Genomic DNA, 24,389 nt, shown 5'->3' on the forward strand with positions numbered 1-24,389 from the left:
TATATATTATATCTATATATATATATATATATATATATATATGTGTGTATGTATATGTGTGTGTGTGTGTGTGTGTGTGTGTGTGTGTGTGTGTGTGTATGTAGCACAAAAATCTCAAAAATTATTTTAATTTTAAAAACATGAGTTAAATCTCTATAATAACATACAACGCAATGTTCAAGTGTCATGTACTCACATTGTAATATAACACAACTTGATTAAAATTTACGATATATAAACTATCACTTTATACATTAACAATAAATAATTGGATATCAACATTTTGAACTCGTCCATTTTATAGAATATCTAAAATTTCAAAAAATTTTTCCTATACGCGTATTGCAATATAGTCAATTGATCCCTATTAATTACCGTGTTTTCGTTAATTATATTAATAATATTGCGATATCGCAATCACGATCATCTTCACAAACAACTGAACAAACGATTTCATCTGATTCGCAGATACAAATTTTAATTTGCACATACATTTTCTGATTGTATTGAAAATTATCATTAATAGTATATAACACACATACGTTTCACAATATAAATTTCAATATTAGCTTTTACAGAATTGAAATTTTTGAGCATGTTATTACTATTATAAAATTAAATATTCACAATCGCTAAGGTATATATTTTAAACAATTTCATATGTTGTTATTTACATATATAAAGTAAACAATAATCAATTATGTATAATTGTAAAAAATACCGACAATGAAAGAATTATACTCAAATAAACAGATGTACATGGTATATATACATATCATATATTTTGCTTAAAAAAATCTAATTTACGAAAAAAAAAAATCACAAACACAATCACGAAATTTAATAACACAAAACAGAAATATATATAAAATTTGTAATTATTGTAAAATGCTGATACTAAAATCTTTATTTAATGTATCCATATATATATGAATACATATAAATATTATAATAGTGTAGCTAAAACATAATGGATTGATCACATAAAAAAAGACGAATATTCTAAGATATTAGAATATTATCTTACGACATTTTATATAGTAATTGGAAGTTTTAAGTAATTTATATCTTTTTTACTACATTAATGGATACGCTTAATTCTTCTCTCTATTTGTGTAACAATATTTATACATTGGTAAACAATGCAATTTACGGTACATACAGATTCCTTGATGGCTAATCGATAAACCAGGTCGAAAGCCTATATCATGAAAAAGAGAATGATAATGTTTAATGCCCTAGGTGTATTTTACTTTCATTAAAATTAGGAACAAAACCGTAAAAATGCCTCGGGTTACCCACTCGATACATTCTCGTGTCTTTAAATGCCTGTTAAGAACACATGAATATCGCTACATATATATTATCTTGGAGTATCAAACTGAGATTCGTCCGGAATAAGACGGAAATTACAAATACACCTTAAATTTACGTGGGTATATTATGTAAGACTGCAGAGGCAGAATTCAGAAGCCCCAATCGCTGCTTTTGCTTTCGTTGCTCCGTCATCTTTTAAAATAAATAAAAGTATATGATTTGTATATTTAAATATTGCTTGAATATTTTTGCTGATTTAAGAGTTAGCTTTGAAGGGGGGTAAAATTTAACTAATATTCTCAATAGATGTACCTGATCACGAAGCTCCATGAGTTGATGCGACAAACATTTAACTAACTGCTGCGTGGATTCTAATTGCGACTGTAAACTTCTTAATTCCACTTGCTCACCTTCACCTTCATCCGCCGCCAACGACTTGGCCCGTAATCTCGGGAACCATTCCAGATTTCGATCCTGTGAAAGTACATAGAGCTTAAAGACATAAGCACCGACCAAATTTTTCAAGCTCTATGAACTATTACCTTAACCATGGCATAAACATATGATTCCGGGCCTGTGAATTCTGTCGGGTCCTTCACCTTCACCAAGACAATGAAATAGAGATAATGCCACATGTTATGCTCATGCTTTATGTGTTCTTCAAAGGAAACTGTTTTGTTATCAAAAGCTGATCTATTCAAACCTATAAAAAATAGGGAATATTTCAGTACATGTATAAAATTGTAAAATATATCCTACAATATGTAAAAATATAAAAATATAGAAAAAATGTAAAATAAACAACATGTGAAATAAATACTTGCCACAAATGAAACAAGTATTTTTTAAAATCAATTCCTTCTGCTGTTTCTCTGATCTAAGATCCGCAAATGTATCAATAATCACACCAAAGATGAGATTCAAAACGATAATTATTACAATGAAGAAGAATAGCAAGTCATATACAACTCTTGCAACGAATAAAGGTTCCTGAAAGATAACAAAAATTTTTTGTATACAAAATAATTTATTTAACCATTTAACCATTTGTGATATTCTTGTACTTACAACACTAGATGGTGCGCGTAGAATATCTCCGATTCCACCACCGTTCCTTAATCCTTGATTTAATGTGGTAACGATACACATAACGAGTGAATCACAAGCTCGTTCCTTTAACTCTCCACCAACGCTAATCACTTCAGCTTTATTCTTTTTTTCATTTGCTGAATTGTTTAAAAAATTTATTTCACTGTATTATTTTTATATTCAAGTAAAAAATTATATTATTCAAATTATATCATTGCAATATATCTACCTTCACGACCATATCGTGATATAGTTTCTGTTGCTTCACATTTTTCCTTGTCATCAATGCTACAAGTATCTGCAACTTCCTGCTCAATGGAAGCTATAAATTAAATAAATTTTAAGAGTCATTATATTTATAAAATTAAAAATATCTATATAAATTTATGTATGATACCAAAAGTTTAAACTCACATATAACTTCCTCATCCACAGGAACGAGAAAATCGTCTTTAAAGAACATAAAACCAATGATGGAAAACATATAAACTAAAATCAAGGCTAACACAGCGGTGAGTATGATAGATCTTCCATTTCGAGTTACAGATTTTATTACATTGAGCAAAGTCTCCTCGCGGTAAACCACATCAAAGAGCTAAAATAAACGACAATGTTACAATTTTGTGTGTGTGTGTGTATGTGTATGTTTGTTTGTATGTATATATATATATATATATATATATATATATATATATATATATATTTGTAAAAAAAGAGTAAAAAAATAATTCATTCTTCGTCACTTACTAAAACTGAATAGAAAAACGGATGCATAAAAATCCCCAGAACACAGAATATTAAATACAATATGTGATATAAAAGTTCAATATTGGTTATTATTTGCTCTATACTTCTAGTCAGAGTACCCTGATTACCTATAATACTTATAAGATGAACAACTTTAAATGTAATCTGCAACACAAATGTAATACATATTTAAAAATACATATTTTAAATCGCATATATATTACAATCATATACATCATATACATATGTTTTATATTTATTTACCGTAACAAAACCGAGTAACCACAACGTTGGTTCTGGACCTACAGAAAAAATCAATCGCAATATCGTTGATGCGACTAATGTACGTATACCAGATTCCCTTGGCAAGGTAATAACGATAGCAGCAGATGCAAGCATAACTGTCCAAATTAAAGCTGATAAGTGATAACTGAGTTCTACAAGTAGAAAATAAAAATGTATCATGTATTATATATCAAGACAGTTTAAGAAATTCAACTTTTGTTAATTAAAAACTCACTAGGCACAGAATCCACAAATGGATAGAAAAAGGCTACAATAAGATTTATAAGAACAGCGCAATTGAATAAAATGTTACTCCATAATGACATATAACTGCTAATCCAGAATAACATTGATTGCCCTGTAAATTAAAATTGATTTATTATTAGAAAAATTTATTATTTTATTTTAATTTATTTAATACACATGCCTCTAAGCTTTTTTTGCCATTTCATCTCGTTAAACATGTCTTCTGTTCTCTCAAAGAAATCAGAAACTTTCGATCCTTGGTCATCTCGTTCTGTAGTGTTAAATACTCTTATTTTTGTATCGACAGTTATAAGTTCACAGATCTCCGGAATAGGAAAAACAATTTGTTCAAGTGTTCTGTCGTGTCTCACAATCTGAAACGTAAAGTATATATCATATAATTGCCTTCTCTCTTTCTCTCTTTCTTAAAAAAAAAAAAAAACTATATTTATATATAAAAACTACATCACCTCTATTTGAGCTGTATGAGATGCATAATACTGCAACGCTTTATTAATTTTTGGATCCGCATTGTTCTGCTCTGATGGTTTCAATATCGCTGCCAATTCCTTATTGTGTTGCGCTAATTGATGACATAAGATGTAGATATTATGCCCCACCTAGAAAAAACATTGTATATACAATTAAAATAGATAAATTAAATTTATTAAAACAATTATAAAAAATCAATAAAATACTTGTGTTATATATTTCCTTACTTCTTTGGGCGACACTCCTTCTTCTCCATTTGTCGAGGAGTCGTCAACATCGCCAGTGTCATCCAGGGATTCCTGATGAAAAGCCTTGCACGCCACATCTACAAGCTGTTTAGGATTCATATTGTACATGATCCTTTCGGCGTTCTCGCTGTCACCTCTGCTCTCCATAATCGCCAACAATAATTTACTAGCATTATTCTTTAATTCCAATACCAGATCCATTCTGATCTTTTCCAGAGGATTGATATCGTTTAGTATCAATGCCGTTATAATATCTAAACCATTAGACTCATGTGTAGCGATGCAGTTTTGATTATCGTGGCATGGCCCCTGGCAGTATTCCGTCAACGTTTCCAAAGTTTGATTAATCAGTGCTACATTGTACTCATTGATGTACAATCCAAGAAGACCCAATCCACCGGTAGTAGAGCCGCAAATGCAATCCAAAAACATGAGCGTCTCAGATACCAGATTGAAATTTGTTTTATTATTTTGATTCCGTAGGAAATTCTATATGTAAGAGCAATGGAAATAATTTATTAACATCAGAATGTAATTATTATAAAAATACGAATTCCGGATAGACAGTAATACCTGTAATTCTCTGTTATGATTCTCGCAAAGTAATTGCAAGAAACGCAGAATCGGTTGCATCACTAAAACTTTAGGACTCAATTGACCCTCATCATCAGACGCACTACCGCTTTTATTCTTATCCAATTTTTCACATATATCTTCTAACGTATTATTCGCTGCGTCTTCGCCAGGGGCAAGACCGTTTTGAATGTTCGCATACACCTGTGCATTGGACGCTGCAACCTGACTTAATTCTTCACGAAGCTCGTCAGTTATTACCATTCCATTGGGTTTCCCTATATAGTATAAAAGCTTATTTAATATATCTATTACGCATAATTAACTCATACACTTATATATATGTTTAACTTAACGCATACATGAAATATAAATTAAATGAAACATAATAATTCAATGTAGTAATAGTAATTTATCTTATACCTGATCCACATTTTCGCGACATCTTGTCTACTTCTTTGCCCTCTTTATCCTCGTGTGCTTTAGCCGCCATATCAGACGTATTTACTGTCACGGTAGATTTAATTTCTTGTCGAGACTCTTCCATTTTATCATAAAATACCTATACAAAAGATAATATCAGTGAAGTGTCACGGTATATATTGTATAGAAGATATGAAAAATTACCTTAAAAAACGATTGGCTCAAATCGCCTCCCATAAGTTTATTAAACATACTCTTTTGTATAATAGGATTCCCACCCTCTAATAATGCGATACCCAATTCCACAGCTTCCACAAATATGCTCGGAGAATGTACACTCTTAATCACCAATTCTACCACCAAATCTGAAGCACCTTCACGATCGAGATGGGTTTGCACTTCGTGTAATGTTCTACCAGCTCGGCTTAATATCTTCGCTGTAAATAGCAATCAATTCTTCTCTTTTACAAGATATCCAAAAAATAATAAAATCTACCGATAATATCTTACGACATTTACCTCCTGGACCATGGGTAATAGTCGCACAACGGGATACTCCAATATCAACATTTTCCGGTTTTTGAATAAAACCTTTGCCGAAGTAACGTGTCAGAAGATTATTCCTCAATGCGTCTCCCTGTGGAAAAAAGAAATACTTTACATCAGTATTCTACTACATATTCAAAATTAGAATGATGTACCAATACATAGTGCACAACATTAATAAAAAAAATAAAGGATTAATACAATATTCTTTTTGTGTATTCACACATAAACATATTCTATCATAAATACAAAATATGTATAAATTTAAATCATATATTTACATAATCGGTGCTTTTTATGTGCTTCAAAGAGTAAAAAATACTTGTGCAATTTAGGATGCGTGTAGAAGATTTCATTATATTATTTATACAAAATTTATATAGCCTGATACCGAGACAAAATGTATGATAATTAAAGTGCAATATGTAAGAAAAGATAAAAATGAAGTTAATGTGTAATTACAAACAACATTCACATATTTATTCATTAACAATTAATGAAGACTATAAAAAATCGGAGATTTCAATAAAAGTTAAATTTATGTGAGATATAAATAATAATTTATATACGTGTAAGACATTTATATAGGTAGGAGATTATATTTATAAAGGTGAAACACGCAAAGGAGAATAATAGCAGCACACATATTTTGAATAATTATACATACTTATATTCCATATATATTATTCCATAAATTAATAAATGTCAATATACTTCTATTATTTAAAGTGTATTTAATATATATATATATCAATTGAATATAAACTATCTAACATTCATGTTATTGGAGAATAAGAAAAAATTAAGGGAAACAAAATTCACATAAAATTGCACATTTACATATGATTCCGATCTAGGGTAATTAAAAATAAAATATATGATATGTATATATATATAAAAGTAGAATAAGAATAATTGTAGAGTCAATGTGTAATTAAAATGTGTAATTAAAAATCTATTATATTGTATTGGTACATCTCACTAAATTTATATACATTTAAATCTATCTCTATAAAAGCTTTTTATTATATTTTTATTGTTATATAATAATATTAAAAGATATTATATACATATATTTTTTGTTAAGCAAACATTAAATTTTATTAAATAAAATAAAAATAATATTTTTACAGATATAGATCGTAAAAGTATTCGAAACACGGCAAATTTATGATAAAAAAATATATAGCAAATCTTTTATAAAAACAAAAATATCAGCGGTATAATCATATATTGTTGATATATTCTTTCGTTAATTATTTGCTATTTTATACCGTGAATCAAAATTACTTTTACATATATAGAAGATCAGACAATTTTTATATACATATATATTGAATATTATATATTAATATATGTACATATTATATTGTTTTTTCCAAATAAAGTTTTATATATACATATACATATATACTATATATATATATATATATATATATATATATATATATATATATATATATACATATATATACATATAAAGGTATCTTATATTTAATGCAAAGTATCGTCAAACGAGATGAAAAATGGTAGTAAGAAATGGATATATGTATGTTATAAGAAACGGAGATAAATAAACGTGCATAAATTAAGCGACATGCATGAAAGATCTACACAACGTACATTACGTCCTCTACTTTACGGAATTTTACCACACCATTTACGACTCGATATGTGTATGTATAACATATAATAGACAATTATTACTTAGTCAACAACTTAATCACACAATTAGTAACATATGTTTATCATTTTGTTAGCTCTATAAAATGGAAAGTAAATTATGAGATTTATTATGATTTGCAGATCAGAAAGAAGTTTGAAATGAGCAAAATAGATTTTTCTTTTTTTTTCTAGTGAGCTATTCTGAATGTGTTTTTTTATTTTTGAAAATGCACGTAATATGTCGTAGTGGTGTTGGAAGTATTTTTTGTTCGCGCGTCCTAAATTACATCACGCGATATCATCAATCTTTCTTTTTAGCGTAATATTTCAGCATAAAATAATTTTGTTTCATATACGTTGTGCCCACTTTTTTTCTATCAACTTTAATTTTTACCGGCTCTTGCTGAGTCATTTGTCGATCATTCTCAGATTGATCATTGGAACCTGTTCCAACTTGTGACTCGCTCTTCTTTTCAGACTCCTTTTCTCCCGAGATACCTTCATTCTTCGTTTGCAGCATGAAAACATCTTTACCTACAGATCTATTCTACCAGATCTACTCACCCGCTGCTAAGACTTTGTGTGGCGTATATTGAGAAATCTTATTAACTTTTACATTATTCTTTCGTAATTATGCGATAAGCCAAATAAATATTTAATCGCGTATTTAATTATCTAATGTGCTTGTGAACGCTCAGGCATTCAGCTTCGTTGCGAAAAGACGCGTCATAAGTTTACGCCAAATATTATTTAGTACAAAGTAGAAAATTTTCCGATTTTATATGTACTTGAATCATCTCTCCGGAATACAATAACGCGCTTAAATATTCTTATATTATTTAGGCAACCGCCTTAAATTTATCTGTATATAGAGCTGAATGCCATTTTTCGCGATGCTGTGTTATCCCTTAGTATGATAAATGATTCATATAACTACATGCAAGATACGATTATGTAACACTCACCTTTTCTCCATATTCAGGATCGATAGCCATCATTTCCCGAAGCGTTCTTAAAACTTTGACACATAATTTCTCTTCCGTTTCTTCTAACAGTTTTTCAGTATGCTTAATTAATCTGCAAAGCAAAGATGCGTAAATACATTTATATATTATAGTATGCAATGATGTTAAATTACTAATTAAAAATTTTACCTTTTGATAAAGCCACCATTTTCGCATCTCTTTCTGGCATCAGTAGCTGCAGGAAATAGTAATTCAGGTCGATAAAGTATATCCACTAATAAGGATAATTCGGATTGTACTAATGGCTTCAATTGTTCCTCTAATAGACATACTATGTCCTGCAGACCTTCGATAATACTTCGGTCTAAACGCATAAGCTAGATAAAAAAACATATGTAGTACATATTAGTAAATTAAACTTTTTTTAAAATAATCAATTGTCTTGCATGTACGTTTTTACAATCTACACTACAGAATAAATTTACGATTTGAAGATTTAAATAACAATCTCACAATACAAAATGTCTATATATCTCATGACATATCTAATATTTAATATTGTATTACACATTAAAATATTTGCTTTCCTATTTACTGATTAAATATCAAATAAATTATTTTATATTATTTTATTTTATAATTATTATTTAAATGTAAGTACATTGTAATTATATATTTTGTACATATATGTATAATTATGAAACAATAAAAATAAATATTTTCAATATAAAGCATATGTGTAAATATGTATATAACATATATATATATATATATATATATATATATATATATATATATATACATATACATATATACTAATATTAGCAATTGTACACTACATATAGCATTTCTAACTAACAAAGCTATTTTTCATGAGTGACCTTTACCTCATTGTCAGAGCCTTCCATACAAAGTAAGTCACTCTATGCATTTAAGTAAGTTGATTACACAATTGCTCTTTCACGTGAACAGTATGTTAAATTAATTCATAATGAACATTAAATTACCTGACTTTGACTACGCTCGATCTTTGGTTGTTTAGCAGCTTGTAGCCATTTACTGGTTTGTCTGCTGAGCATAGCTGCTTTATTAAACATAGAAGCTACTTGGCTTTCCAGATCAGTTGGTATAGCAATGCCTCTTCCTTTAGCTAAAATTAAGAGACAATTTTACTCAAATAAAAATAAACACTATTCCAAAAAATAATATTATTTTAAAAATTCAAAAGTACTACTCACCTACATCCGATAATGTTCGTATACAATTCTCAACGTTAAATCTTTGTCCAGCATTTAACCATGCGCATTGTGATACTTTAAAAGCTGCATGAAGCAACTGAACAAATATAGGTTGCCTTGTCTGTTCCATGAAAAGTAAATGCAGAAATTTATTTAAGTTGTTCATATTATAATAGCAAAATAAAAGAAAACTATTATTGGGTTACTTATAAAAGCTTTTTTTAAATACATTAAAAATTATATTTAAATTATATGCAGGAACTCGCGCGATAGCTTATTGAACTATATAATATTAAATAATATTCTTTATATAAAACAACTATGTTATAAATTATATGTGTTAAATTCTATGTATGAAATTTTTAAATTGTTATCTCATTATATTATAATTGTTCTCATATCCGGCAAATTTAAATTGCCATCATTATATATTTTCTTAATTATTATTTCTTATTTATATTTAACAATTACTATATATATATATATATATATATATATATATATATATATATATACATATAATAGTAAATATTATATACATATTATATGCATTAAGAATAACACACTCACTGCCAAACAGTTTGAATAGAAAGACATTATATACATGCAATATATAAATTGCAAACTTTTATAAGAATTTAGAAAACATATAGATAAAATGAGATAAAATATGTTAAAGATAATGTGAGTATATATAATATACATAATTAACACCGAAAAATAGTTTACGAAAATGGTTGCATTTAGTGACAATAACAATGACAATGAATGTGTTAATTATATGCAAAGACAAATGCAATACATATAAAGAAGAAAATGCATTTTGTATTTACAATATTAGTCACTTTGTGCTGCTAAAGCATTTCTATGGTAGCCAACATGATAAATAATTCGTGAATAAATTAATATTTTTTTCTCCCTTGAAAACAAATATCCTTATCATGTACAATTAAGTATAAGTCACTTTCTCGATTCCAAAAAATATTTTTGTAAGTCGTATTATATATGGCTCTGTGACATTATGTTGCAGAAGCATATATATATTATATTATATTATATATACTCAAAATTAAGCTAGTGGATGCACTTGAAAATAATGTTTCAAGTTTCACAATTCTCATTCTTTCTCATTCTCCATTTTTATCTTTTAAGAAAAAAATTTATACATAATAGTCCCCAAACATTATATATATATATTGAACATTATATAAGTTTTATAATAGTTTTTAGATATGTTTAAATGTCTCCAAAAAAATGTTGAACATATAAGAAAAACGGCAAAATCTTAAAAATCTTTGTTTTCCTAGAAAATCATGTTTTTTGATCTTTATGTTTTGTCTTTTTCTTGGAAATTACTATTCCAATTGTTTATCATTTTTGAAATTTGGAAATTACTATTCCGATTGTACATCATTTTTGAAATTTGTTCAGAAATAAATAAACTATAATTTTAGATCGTTTAGTTAAAAAAAAAAAATAGTATATATAATTTTATTCTCAATTATGAACACGATAAAATTATTAAAGTCGACGACTAAAAATTCATTTTATTTAAATTGTAATTATAATTCAGAAAAAATCAATCAAAGTATAGACAACTATATAAAAAAAGACAATGAAAAAAATTTATTCAGACATGTTAGTTCAATCTTGAGAAAAAAGGAATATAAAGATACACAGGTGTTTTTGTCTATATAATTTCGCAAATACACTCGCCCCCTTAAGAAAAAGACCTAACATTCGATACTCACATAGCCAGAAAGATTATTATCTGTATTCCGATCGCACTCCTTGATGTTCCAATACAGTCTAGCCTCGTGCAGATGTTTCTATTAGTAAACCAACCCACCACCATATAGACCGATAGAACCCATAGACCCAATAAACCAATGTTGTTGAATCAAAGAAGACCAGGTGTTGCATGCCAAAAACACAGAACATGCCACTGATGCAATCAGCAATGACCAAGCACACATCATACACAATGTACGATTACTGATAATTGATATTAATTATACTGTCTGGCTTATTATGCTCTGTTTCTCTCCCTTCCTCTCTCTCTTTCTCTCTTTCTCGCTTTCTCTCCCTTTCTCTATGTATGTATGTATGTATGTATATGTGTAATGTGTACTTAGTTAATTAGAAGTGAGCTTAATTTAATGTGTTTACATGCAAAGCGAGAGATTATTAAATAATAGAATGTCAATTATATTTTGTATATATATTTAACTAGAATATATTTGTTATCTTATAGTTGTTTTATGCCATCTTTAATATTCCCTTTAAATAAAAAAAAAATATAAAAATCAATCATCGTAACTATCTTTATAAAAACATTTTATTTTACATTCTATCTAGTGCTTTATTCTGTTGATTTAATCCTTATATTATTCGTACATTAATATAGAAATATAAACTTTTTATATTATATAATCTGTAATATGTTTTGCTTTTTATCTAATATTAATTTTGGTGAATTTCAGTTTTGTAATAAATATTAAAATTTTAAAATAAATAAAGATTTTTAACAGTTATATTCTTTTATTATTCTTTTATCTAATAATTATAATAAAAATTAGCAAATAAAAATATTTTCTTAATATGTGTAATGTTGACAATATTAACTGCAAGCAGATATCTCTTACGTTTTTCTTCTATAAAAGATTGTTAATGTTTTTTATAAAAGATAATTAATCTATTTTTTTTATAAATAAAAAAATTGTGCAAAAGAATTTTCATCAAGAAATTTTAAGTGCGGAGACAACACCACATATATCTCATTAATATTAATTCTGAACAGTTAAAAAAGCGTGAATCCCAAATTTCTCTCAATATGAATAAATTTGTATTCACTTTGGTGAAACAATGTCTTATATTAAATATTATTTCATCAAAATAATATATATATGTATATATATATATATATATATATATATATATATATATATATATATATATCTGTGTATATTATATTATATATATATATATATATATATATATATATATATATATTCGCCAAAAAAAATAAATATATCGACAAGATATATAACATGTAGATTAATTAATTAAAGAAAAAAAACATAAGTATAAGTCTGTGTATATATACACCATGGAAGAAATTTCTTTTCTCATAATACAACAAATAAAGACATTACCTGTACAGTGGTGCTTTGATCAGAAAAGGGACTGCTGAAAAATGTGGATATAATGTTCATTAAACAACTCGTCACATAATTCTCTAAGACTATATCCGCATGTTGTCGATCGTGAGTAGACGTGGCAATTAAACCCATATCAACTATAAAAGATTTTTCAAATAAGGACCACATATGATTTGAGTTATAAATTTCCTTCATCTCGACTTCTGTGTCAATATAACAGTGATTGAGAAAATTGATGTATGCCTCCTTCACCTAGTTATAAATATTACAAAAATTATCAATGTAATAGTATCAATATTTTAATAAACTAGAGATGTTTAAAATTAGATAGAAGCTTCACCTCGGGTATACAATCTGGATGTGATACCACAGCAACGATGTCGTCTAGAGGCAAAAGACTGTGACATTTAATTTCAGTATTGACATTCTTGCCCATTGTGCAGCAAGCTAAAAGTTTTACTAATTCTACATGATACCTAAAATATAATATTTTCTATGTATTCAACTTCAAAAATTCTTATTAGACATTTAAATAATCTATAAAGAATAATATTATACAATATAGATGATACATTTATCTTATATTATAGAAATAAATCAAAAAAACTTACTGAAGTGGGCTACTCTCATCCATTCGATGTCTTTCAGATCGCATCATTTCTACAAAATGATTGAAAGAGGCTCTATCATTGTAAAAGATTAAAACATCTTCTCCCGCTTGAATTAGCTAAAACAAAAATAAAAATAAGTAAAAGAATATTCTACAAAAATTATATGTATAGCACATCTCACCTCCTGCATCACCATCTCTTGACATTTTCGGATAAATTGATTCTCAGCTTTCACTATAGTTTGCAAAAATTTTAAGTATTGCACATGTTTTCCGTGTGTTTCTATGCAATGTACAAAATGCTGTATGACCTTTGGATTGACTTCATTGCAGAGAATAGAATTATCTTGGAAGATGCTGCATACTGTTTGCGCTTCTCTTATACCGGGATTCAAGAATAGATCCAAGTGCTTATGCAAAAGAACCTGATTTTGTTGATTCGACAAACAAAAATTTTGCAAGAAATCATGTGCCAAACGCATTAACTCGTTCATTCTGATATCTTCCTTGGTGTCAAATGGAACTTGCAAAAGATCTAAAACGACAGTATGTACCCCAACATTGCGTAGAAGTCTCTGTTCATGTTTGCGTGCTTTCACTTGACCGCCCGGCAGAGTTTGAATACACAGTTTATTCATTCTCATTAAAATCTGCTGAATCTTTTTGTATTCCTCAGCTTGATCGGCATGTAACGGTGGACCAATATCCAAATCAATAGCAGAGCCTTTAAAAAAGACAATTGCATTTATTTTTTCTTGTTTACAAAATAGTTATATAAAATGATAATTAAAATGTATATAATATATATATATATATATATATATATATATATATATATATATATATAAACCTTGTTTATCCGATAGGGATAATAGAGGTGGTTTACGAGGAGTTATGCCTTCATCCTCCTCTTCTTTATTTTTCTTCTTCTTATTTCCATGTTCTTCCGTCGCCTTGGATTTATACACCCAAAGCTCAGACTTTTCGACAGATTGGCGTAAAACGTCCAAGTCTGCCTTTATTTGTTTGTAAGATTCTACGTCGCTATCCGAAACCAAGAGTTGCACCTATTAACCACAAGCATTAATATCAGTAAAATCTTTTTTTCTGCAATATGTTTTAGAATATTAAAAAGGAGTCCTACCTGTTTAAATGCTTGTAAAACTTCTTGTCTTTGGCTAAAATGCCTAAACAATAAATGTAAAGCTCCAGAAACTAATGGAGGGTAATCGTGCATTGCTAGATGCAGCAGAACACGTAAAAATGTTCTGCCTCCTTGACCATCTAAATCTAATGCTGCACATTCTTCACTAAAAAAGTACAATTTCTCTAAAAAATAGCTTTCTCTCATATATCACATTCAAAAATATGTTACCTGCTTCCAAATATTCCTTCCGCATGTGCGCCTATTGCTTCTAAATCAATAGTCTTCTGTCCTAATATCACATCTCCAGTTTTCTCGGAAGCAGATGCTGTTTCATCAAATTCCTGTTTAAATATGCTCAAGAGACAAGAGATTCTATAATCCAACCGAACATCCAGAATAAACTGCAAAATCTCGATTATCTTAAGCTTTGTGTCCATCACCAAAGGATATTCTTTCTTCATTAATGGTTTTGGTCTTGGAGAAGAACTGGGTAGCACTTGACCGGCTGGTCCTAATGTTAAATTTGTCATTACAGCACCCATGTCGCCAATGCATCTAAGAATACCTCCTTCAGCTATTTAAACATACCATAAAAAACAAAACAGTTCATATTAAACTCATAAATAAATAAAAAAAAATAGCTCATCACATATATGATATTATATATTTATGTATATCACATGATTAAATTACGTGTGCAGTAAGCAAATTTGTGTTAAAAAAGAGATATTTTGCATAAAGTAATATATAAAACAGCATTTCTGTTTATTGATATCTTTATTTATTTATTTTGCTATTTATTGAAAAAAACAAAAAATTCACTTTAAAGTTGCTAAATAAAACAATGCTTATAAACATTCAATAATTAAGTATTAAATATTGCATATATTATATATTAAACTTTAATATTTTTATGCTCGCATTTTTAAAAATAATTATTAATTTCTAAGAAATTAGAAAGAATGTTTAAACAACTAAAAAAGCTTTAGATCTACATCATATAATGCATAAGATTGCATGCTATAGCTTCTTAATCTCCACATTCCACATATTACACAATTTAGTTAGCTTTTAACAAGCTTTCTAATAGAATATTACCTGCCTCCTCAGGATCCACTGTATCAGCTGTTATGAAATATTTACAAAAGTAAAGTTTATTAGTTTTAAACATATTTATCTCTCACACTCTACATATGTTATAAATAATTTAACATAATGCATAAAGAGGCTATTTTATTTTCAAACAGGCTATTTTATTTTCTAAAGTATGGATTATATATAGTATCAATATGTTACAGTGTCATAAAAGAGAATATTATATACAGGTTACCGAAAGTAATGCTTAAAATTAGAATAAAAAATTGTTCATATAAAAGATGTTTGAAAATAAGAAGGAAAAATTTATTATGTTAATAATACATAAATATATTACATATAGAATAATGTAAGAAGGAGGTAAATCAAACTTTATTGCAATTATAGGCGACTACCATGCGCGCGAAATGTATATTTTATATATATATATATATGAATTGAAATGATTCCACTACAAAATATTGTTCTTGTAAGGTTCATTAAAGCTTAATCAGTCGAAAGATATAAAACATAACTTGTAAATTATATGCTTCATAAAGTGAAGTTAATAAAATCATTAAACTTACAATCAATATCGCCCGTAGGTATTTTTCCATCGGTAGATTCATTCTCCGATACACAATCCAAGATACTAAGCAACGTCTTTGTTAAACTTAATAAATCGTTGAAACTGTAGAATCCAAAGTAAATTAGATCACGTGCTAATTTAACAACCTGCAAATAATATATAAAAGTAATGCGCATTAATATAATTTATTCTATATATCTAGAGATAAACAGTAAAACATATACATAAAAAAAGACAGATTGCATACCTCAAATGTAAGCTTATTCTGTTCTTGATCTCCAAAAGACCACATTTTGGCAACAACATTACAGAGATAATCTTCAACAAACATGATTGTCGAACTAAATTTAGTATGAACAGCCTCCTTATTATGATCCGGCATTTTATTCGCGTCATAACTGGAATTGCAAAAAAATAAACAATTTTAAATATTTCTCTCACATATTCATCCTGTTTAATGCATCTTTTATTGTTTACATACTCATTTATGCTCATTTTTGACGGAATTTCAGACCAAAGACGAGCATATTTTACAGGGGTTACTTGTTCTTGCGGATCTCTATCTACATGAAGATGTAGCATAAGTCGGCAAAATGATGCGCGTAATTCGTATGGCACTGTTTCATCTTCCATACATCTATAAAAAGTGCATAGTGCAATTTACAAGTTTTCAATGTTAAGGATAAGCACACAATACTTACTTTAGTATAAGATCAATATCCAAATGTAATGACAGATTATTTAGTGCTAGATATTGCCTATTCAAACACATATTACTAAAGAGATTTAATTGATGTCTGTAATAGTCTAATATTGCAGCATCTTGATCATTTCCCATTTTCGCTCCTCTAGATAACTCATTCAAAGACATTGATTTCTGCATTAAATGTAAAATTAATTTGCATAATACATATTATATTTTGATAAGATTATTATTAAATATACTAACGGTTCCATTATTCCATTCCAATACAACTTCAAATTCTTCTATAACAGTAATTCTTGGTTCGGCATTTTCTTGCTTCTCGTCAATATCTTCGACTTCTACCTGAGTCTTCACCATTCTAAAATAAATTAATATGTATTAGAAAGATTGACATCGTTCGCATTGCTTATCATACTTACTTTGTTTCTATTAAAATATCCTTATTCTTTTCGCTAAGCACGCTTTTGCAAATTAATTCTTGTGTTACAGCTATTGCTTTTTTATTAGAGATACATAAATCCGATAAATAATCGAGAAATCTCGATTCCCAGTTACGCATATTTTTTCGAACAAGACCCACAAATGTTTCTATTTCAGCAGCTGTTATATGTTTCTCTAGCAATTTTCTATTATTATGCAAAAGCGCGGTGATGGTATCTTCCGCTAGTATATCGTAGCCGATTTGTTTTTGCATAAATGCAAAATGTTTAGCAATGTATTCCTATATGTTTGTAAAACAACGATGTAATATTTTAACAACATAATTATAAATATAATATATAGAATTTATATTATATCGAATAATATCGCGATACCTGATTCTTTCTGTAATCTTGCTGAGAGAGCCTGAGTATTCGGTAGCACAAACGAAACATATACTTGTATGGTGCATGTCTCGGATCGTTAAGCTCATCTATCCTAAGAAACGGTCCTTCACCCTCTGCAGACTCCAAAAACGGAGCCTGTAATTAAGCTTGTATTTTAAGACATTCTTCGCAAAACATATTTGTGCGCGATCAATATGTCAAAAGTACCTGTAATATTTTAAACAGTTGTCCAAGGATGTACTGCTCGCGCAATAATTTCTGACGGTCTCTCACAGCATTCGTAACAACAAGCTCCAATGCCTCAGATTTATTCTGTTCGTTCTCTAAACCAGCTATAAAGTATACAATGTCCTGCAGCAAGCTAATAACAGCTCTTCGTTCGTTATGCGAAATTGTTCCCTTTTCCAGCTTGCTGCTCATAGCCGTCAATACCTTGCAGGCGTCGTTTGCGAAATCTAAATCGCGCACTTCAACCGGCGACACGGATCTCAAAGCGAAAGCCTCTTTATCCTCTTTGCTAATCGCACAACCAACCTTTAAGAAATAATTAAATATGCTCAAAAGAATAAAATAAATTTATTTTCCTAATTCATCAAATTTCACTCAAAATTTTTCTGACGTACGAATTATAATCGATAGAATGCAATACCTTCGACATCACAGGCTTCTCGTCATCCTTATCAATCGGTATGCTTGTTGAATGAACCCAAGTATTTGTGCATATATGATGTAATCTAACAAAGGACGATTGCGGAACTAGACTATCTCCTCGAGTTAAAGTTGTAGGATCTAGTTCGAATAATGAGCTTATCTCGTTGCTATGCGGTACCGACACTAATCTATAGACTGGTCCAGGTGGATCTATATTAAAATATCGATATAATACATAATCGATTTGTCATTATTTCATTAATTACAAACACTAAATATATTTTTAGAAAAATACGTATAATCAATTAATTAATCAATTTTGAACGTAGTGTATTAAAAATGTATATTTGAGCATATTAATTTCGAAATATTTGGATACCATACCGCGTTTCCCTTTTACTGGTTCCCGTGGCTCATCCGTATCAATCTCAGCAGCGAGATACTGACCAGTCGCTAGATGTTTAAATCTAAAAAGTGAATTCCAATGTCCGGCGCCTCCTCTGCACGGATCATGTTGTACCACCTAATCATCGACAAATAAAAAAAGAAATTATTTTCATGATGTGCTAAAAAAGCTAAAATATGCAAAAGAATAACGTTTTCATACAATAAAAATTCAAATAAAGAAATCTCGAATCTTAAAAAATATTTCAATAAAAGCGTGGAATATTTTATATACGCGTAATAATGTTTTATATATATATATATATATATATATATATATACAAACTTTAATAATTATATTAAAAAATTAAATAGTTTACCTCGACTTCCCACAAAGCTTTGCTGCTGGTAGCCGCAGTAGCACTGGTCCTGCCTGTCGTCCGCAAAAACACGTGGTGCTTCTTCTTATACTCGTCCATCGTCAGAAATTTTTCTTGCTCGGCGTGAAACAATCGCACGACATCGCCACCCTTGAGGATCTCCTCCTGATTCTCTCGATGTTCCATAAAAAGGGTCACCTTCCACGAGGTGGACAAATTCACGACGTTGACTTCCTTGCAGCCAGGATTATCGCTCAATTCATAATTGGCGGCCACGTGAAGGCCCTGGCGACCCGCGTTTACCGGTTCCAAGATCACTTTATCACCGACGACGACGCTATCGCCGTTGCTTCGTAGCTTGTAAAATGGCATTATGTAAAGCCACGAGCCCTCGTTTCCGTTCGCGTCCAAGTAAACTCTCATCGCGTTCTTCTCTAGCAACGCCGGAAGTCTCTTGTTCACCGTCAGGAATTTGTTGGATTTGAGATGCAGTAACTTGCATAAAAAAAAAAAAAAACGATAATCAAATGCATGACAAGTGTTCGTGTGTAAATTAATGTAAATTTATTAATTTACGCGCATAACAACGTCGATTAATTATTTCTATATTAGTTATTTATTTATGTATTTATATCATATAACACGCGCGGTGTATGTAACTCGAATAAAATTATAAATTAATTTAGTTAATAAAAAAATGATACATTGATAAAGTGAGAAAGATACGTGAAAGATATATCGCGATAATTCAATAAAATTCATAAATTATAGCAGATAAATTGAACATCTAATGACGTTCACTGTCTTTGCTATGATCGAGGATATAATCTATAATATACATGTATATAATACGTAGAATACAATGTTCAATATACACAATGACGTCGTCTCATTTATCAAAGATTACAAAGTGCTACAATTTTTTAATTTTCTTGCAATAATGCTATACTACAAACGGGAAATTGAATTGTTTGCGAGAAACTTAGCGCGTATAACGTTTACTTCTATTTTTCGACACGGCAACGATAACGCGGAGGAAGGAAAACTTGTTAATTGGCAAACACTTATCGCATGCTCTATACAAGGCAGATAACTATGCCAATATGGATAGGTGACACCAGACAGTTTTTATGACCGCTTTGCGAAAAAAGAAGGCGTTAAGGGGAAAACTGCTCCCCTAGCAGTATTGATAAATCTATTATTATTCATATACCCTTTTTACATTATAAGAATACGCGATCAAGCATAAGACGTTCAAGATATATACTTCAGTAAAATAATGTCACTTGGAAGAGATCTTTTAAAGGAAGAAGGATTATTTCCTTACCTGTATGACGTTACCGTACGAAACCACGGTGCCCAATAATTTCTTGTTTTCAGTCTCATTTTGCTTTTTCTCAATTTCAGCCGCATGCTAAGTTGAAAATAAAATAATTATATAATGATATAAACTAATTTATATGTATAATATATCCGCGAAATATATGTAAAATATTGCATCAATTTTTAATTTTTTGAGAACAACACATGCTCTCTCACTCTCACTTGTATTAATCGGAAATAATGAAGTTTGATTAAATATTCAATATGCGTCATAACATGAAAAACTGGTTTGATATTTTCTACCTATAAACATCCAATATATATACATACGTTATCACTCGCATCTATTTTTTTTTTTTTTTTTCACACATGTTATGTACTAACATAAAGTTTTAACAATTTCGTTTGAACGCAAGATTAGTATGTTTCCGTAAATATGTAGTATGTTTTAAGATTAGTATGATTAGTATGTTGTATAATCAAAAGCAAGAATATTGATTAAATGATGAATTATTCTTGTAACTCACATGAAGCCTTTTAAGTAATACAGCGTCTGTACCCGAACTCGCGCTTTGTTTCGCTGCCTTCCAAAATTGCTTTTGGGCGGAATACCGGTTCATGGGACATATTTTGAAGAGACAATCTAAAAATCAATAATTGCTATCGTTCGACAATCGTTTAACATCTCTATTATTAGTTTAACATCGTCCATTTTAATTATTCACGGTAGCAATAATTTAAGAAAATTAAGAAAAAATATGAATATAAAAAGTGTCATGAAACTCATTTACATATTTATTACATACACGTAAGAGTCAACAAAGATCCTAAATTATCTCAAAAGATATAAATTACCTCTGAATTTCTTCGGTGGGTTTGATAAATCTCCAGCTTCGGGACATACCACACATCTGTCGTCGACCAATCTGAAAATAATATATATTTCCGAGCTAACAAATGTGCAAAAAATAACATACTAAAACAACGAATATCACATATTATTATATTATTAAAGTTCACAGTTAAATATAAATGTCACTTATTTACGATATATAAATACATGTTTCCCATAGATGTCAAGTAATTATCTTATACATTCTATTACGTGTATGTATTATAAAAGAAAACTTCTTTATTATACATTATTTTTGCTTCTTTCAAGCTTTTCTTTTTGCAATGAATAATCTAGTTATATCGTTTAGCGCATTATACGTGTCACGTAACATTGATAATACACAAAGTTTCGAAGTGATACAGATATAATAGCCGCATCTCCGGCTTTCCAACTATGCAATGTCGATATTGTGGTCAAACCATCATTAGCGTGGTCCAGGAGGAGAGAAACGACCCACGGTATGGGTCGATATTGAAGCAAGTCCTGCCCTGATAGCTTTAAAGCATTGCGCAAAAAAGAAGAGTACTTTCATCTTGTAAGTAATTATCACAATAATTGCTTAGAAATGTTATTTTTCCTTACTACTACGAAATATCACGTGAAATGAGATATATCTGATAAAATGATATATTTTAGCTATATTTTTTATTAAATTCTGTGCTTTTATATATCATAATCTTATCAATTTTATTACATGATATATAAAGAGTATATACGCGTCACGATGTTAATTTTATTTTTTATATTATGCCATATTATATATCACGATTTTGTGTAGCGTTAGATATGTTTTACAGAGAGAAAAACAATAACAATAGAAATGTCAAAGTAGCTTCATCTTGTAAATAAAAGACACCATCACAACTCTGCAGACACCAAGCAAGCTATTGATCCAGGTATTTCGTATTAATGAAGCACATAAAGATAATCCCACGTCTCTTGCATAATATAATTACGTCTTACCGTCCCGAATAATTAGAAACTTCGTCTATATATAATATGAAACTTGCCTTAAATTTTGCTGTTACACGAAACCATTACACATTGATCATTACCAAGAAATTACAGCATAAAAACGCATAGCTTGTTACCACGTGTTCGGATTGGGGTTCAATCTCGAGTGCAAATCGAGATATCGTCGCTTGCTTATCTGGACTCGCACACAAACCAATAATTAAGATAACGGCGCAAATTAAACATCACGCACACGCCGATTAATATTTTATTAATTAAATACATATTATGCGTAATATGTAGGTTATATATCTCAAAGGTGTGCTATAGTGTTAATCGTAGATCTTATCGTACAATTTAGATTTCCGTTAGATCATCCGTTTAATCATTTATTTACGTTGCTCACATTAATTTTATAGATTATTGTCATTGAATTTTTCCATGTTACTATCTGACACTAACATTGAAATATTATTTGTTAACCACCATTATGCATATATGAATATAAGCTCTCCAACTAACAAGATTGCGATTAGGCTTCTCTTCGCAAAGATAAGCTCTTTATATATTATAGACGAGGGAAGAATGTTATTTACAACTCACACCTTATTTAAATCTACAATCCAAAGAAGGATGCATTGGAGATCAATCTTTTCTATGTATTATAATAAGATAAATAAATATAAAACTTTAAAAAATATAATAAAAATATTTTTTAAACAAAATTTATATATCAACGTTATGTAGATTTTTTTTATAAAGAAAAATAAATAATTTCATATCTCAATATCTCTCTTATTTTAGGAAAGCATCGATGTAATACAAATTGTATTACGTGCTTTTAAATGCACCTCTTTATACAGTAAATTAATAAATCTAATATCGCGCGTACAGAAAAAAAGAGAACGGAACTCGCTTGCAGCAAAATTTCAAAAAGCATTTCACGATTTTCTTAAATTTGTTCAATGCAACGGGAATAATTGTACGGATGCATGTTTCGAAGCTTCTCCTTCAATTAATCGAGGAGCGATGTACAACCAACGTTTTATCGACCCTTTCCCGCTCTGTGAATATTGGATATCGCGATGATAGAACACCGTGTGCGATTCCTCTCGCCGCAAGACTGTCAAAACAATAGATTCAATAGATCAATTGTACGATAAACTTCCAGAATATTCGTACCATCGAACGAAGAATTTCCATCCGGTGTGCAAACACGGGTGGAGGACTCGTGTGTACGATCGTGCGTGATTGCGGTCGCAAACACGCGTGTAGTTGGCGTGATTAACGGCAGCGCTTTGGACCGCCGTGATTAACGACGCTTTGCGTTTCTGGAGCCGCCGCGGAGAAGAGAACATGAATTTGCTTCGCTTTACGTAATAAGTCAAATAGCGCAAGAGATATTTAATGCTCTCCCCTTTTAATCTTTTGCGAGTAAAATCATATAATATATTCTCTCCATCTCGCGAGAAAAAAAAGAGTTTCGAAACTGAACCACGGTAACGAAAAAATCATCGCGTTCTTCTCCCATCTAATTTTTCTAACTAATGGATCTTTTGAAATAAACTTCAAAAAAAAATATGGCTCATAATTTAATATTAAATATATGCATTATTATTGTATTTGCAACATAGGTAAGTTCGAATAACGTATTGTTTTGTCACTTTGTTATCTTGAAAAAATCTATTTTCCGCGAAATATTACTAATATTAATATACCGTATGGAAATAACTATTGGCCTTGAAATATCATAGTGTAATTCAAACAATGTTTATGTACAAAAGAGAATATTTAAATTGTAAGAGACGTCGTAGTTACTTTAAATGGAAGGATAATATTTAGCGTAGCATGAGA

General features: G+C 29.4%; 1 protein-coding gene across 4 annotated transcripts in view; it reads right to left on the reverse strand.

The window, feature by feature from the left end:
* Positions 1–97: 97 nt before the first annotated feature.
* The window catches only part of LOC126855741 (inositol 1,4,5-trisphosphate receptor), a 39,220-nt gene continuing 14,928 nt past the window's right edge, over positions 98–24,389 (reverse strand). The window contains exons 3-46 of one of the 4 annotated variants that reach the window (XM_050603605.1): positions 21,542–21,612; positions 21,214–21,329; positions 20,691–20,777; positions 19,364–19,858; positions 18,984–19,122; positions 18,598–18,809; positions 18,156–18,482; positions 17,937–18,083; positions 17,541–17,842; positions 17,365–17,479; positions 17,117–17,292; positions 16,897–17,052; positions 16,663–16,813; positions 16,414–16,561; positions 14,981–15,326; positions 14,750–14,915; positions 14,456–14,672; positions 13,788–14,329; positions 13,607–13,722; positions 13,336–13,471; positions 12,990–13,247; positions 11,586–11,663; positions 9,835–9,955; positions 9,604–9,746; positions 8,786–8,973; positions 8,597–8,708; positions 8,026–8,136; positions 5,940–6,057; positions 5,625–5,857; positions 5,421–5,559; positions 4,998–5,275; positions 4,404–4,913; positions 4,155–4,304; positions 3,866–4,058; positions 3,674–3,796; positions 3,418–3,590; positions 3,154–3,318; positions 2,821–3,001; positions 2,636–2,728; positions 2,386–2,543; positions 2,142–2,307; positions 1,860–2,020; positions 1,630–1,791; positions 98–1,509 (exon numbers count right to left, since the gene is read on the reverse strand). In XM_050603605.1, coding sequence (XP_050459562.1) covers positions 1,429–1,509; positions 1,630–1,791; positions 1,860–2,020; positions 2,142–2,307; positions 2,386–2,543; positions 2,636–2,728; positions 2,821–3,001; positions 3,154–3,318; positions 3,418–3,590; positions 3,674–3,796; positions 3,866–4,058; positions 4,155–4,304; positions 4,404–4,913; positions 4,998–5,275; positions 5,421–5,559; positions 5,625–5,857; positions 5,940–6,057; positions 8,026–8,136; positions 8,597–8,708; positions 8,786–8,973; positions 9,604–9,746; positions 9,835–9,955; positions 11,586–11,663; positions 12,990–13,247; positions 13,336–13,471; positions 13,607–13,722; positions 13,788–14,329; positions 14,456–14,672; positions 14,750–14,915; positions 14,981–15,326; positions 16,414–16,561; positions 16,663–16,813; positions 16,897–17,052; positions 17,117–17,292; positions 17,365–17,479; positions 17,541–17,842; positions 17,937–18,083; positions 18,156–18,482; positions 18,598–18,809; positions 18,984–19,122; positions 19,364–19,858; positions 20,691–20,777; positions 21,214–21,329; positions 21,542–21,612 — 8,260 coding nt within the window. In that variant the 3' untranslated portion in view covers positions 98–1,428. The remainder of the gene's footprint in view (positions 1,510–1,629; positions 1,792–1,859; positions 2,021–2,141; positions 2,308–2,385; positions 2,544–2,635; positions 2,729–2,820; positions 3,002–3,153; positions 3,319–3,417; positions 3,591–3,673; positions 3,797–3,865; positions 4,059–4,154; positions 4,305–4,403; positions 4,914–4,997; positions 5,276–5,420; positions 5,560–5,624; positions 5,858–5,939; positions 6,058–8,025; positions 8,137–8,596; positions 8,709–8,785; positions 8,974–9,603; positions 9,747–9,834; positions 9,956–11,585; positions 11,664–12,989; positions 13,248–13,335; positions 13,472–13,606; positions 13,723–13,787; positions 14,330–14,455; positions 14,673–14,749; positions 14,916–14,980; positions 15,327–16,413; positions 16,562–16,662; positions 16,814–16,896; positions 17,053–17,116; positions 17,293–17,364; positions 17,480–17,540; positions 17,843–17,936; positions 18,084–18,155; positions 18,483–18,597; positions 18,810–18,983; positions 19,123–19,363; positions 19,859–20,690; positions 20,778–21,213; positions 21,330–21,541; positions 21,613–24,389) is intronic. The other 3 variants (XM_050603607.1, XM_050603608.1, XM_050603609.1) reach the window with 3 other exon arrangements.

The sequence above is a fragment of the Cataglyphis hispanica genome, chromosome 17 (assembly GCF_021464435.1).
Source record: "Cataglyphis hispanica isolate Lineage 1 chromosome 17, ULB_Chis1_1.0, whole genome shotgun sequence".
Classification (NCBI taxonomy): Eukaryota; Metazoa; Arthropoda; class Insecta; order Hymenoptera; family Formicidae; genus Cataglyphis; species Cataglyphis hispanica.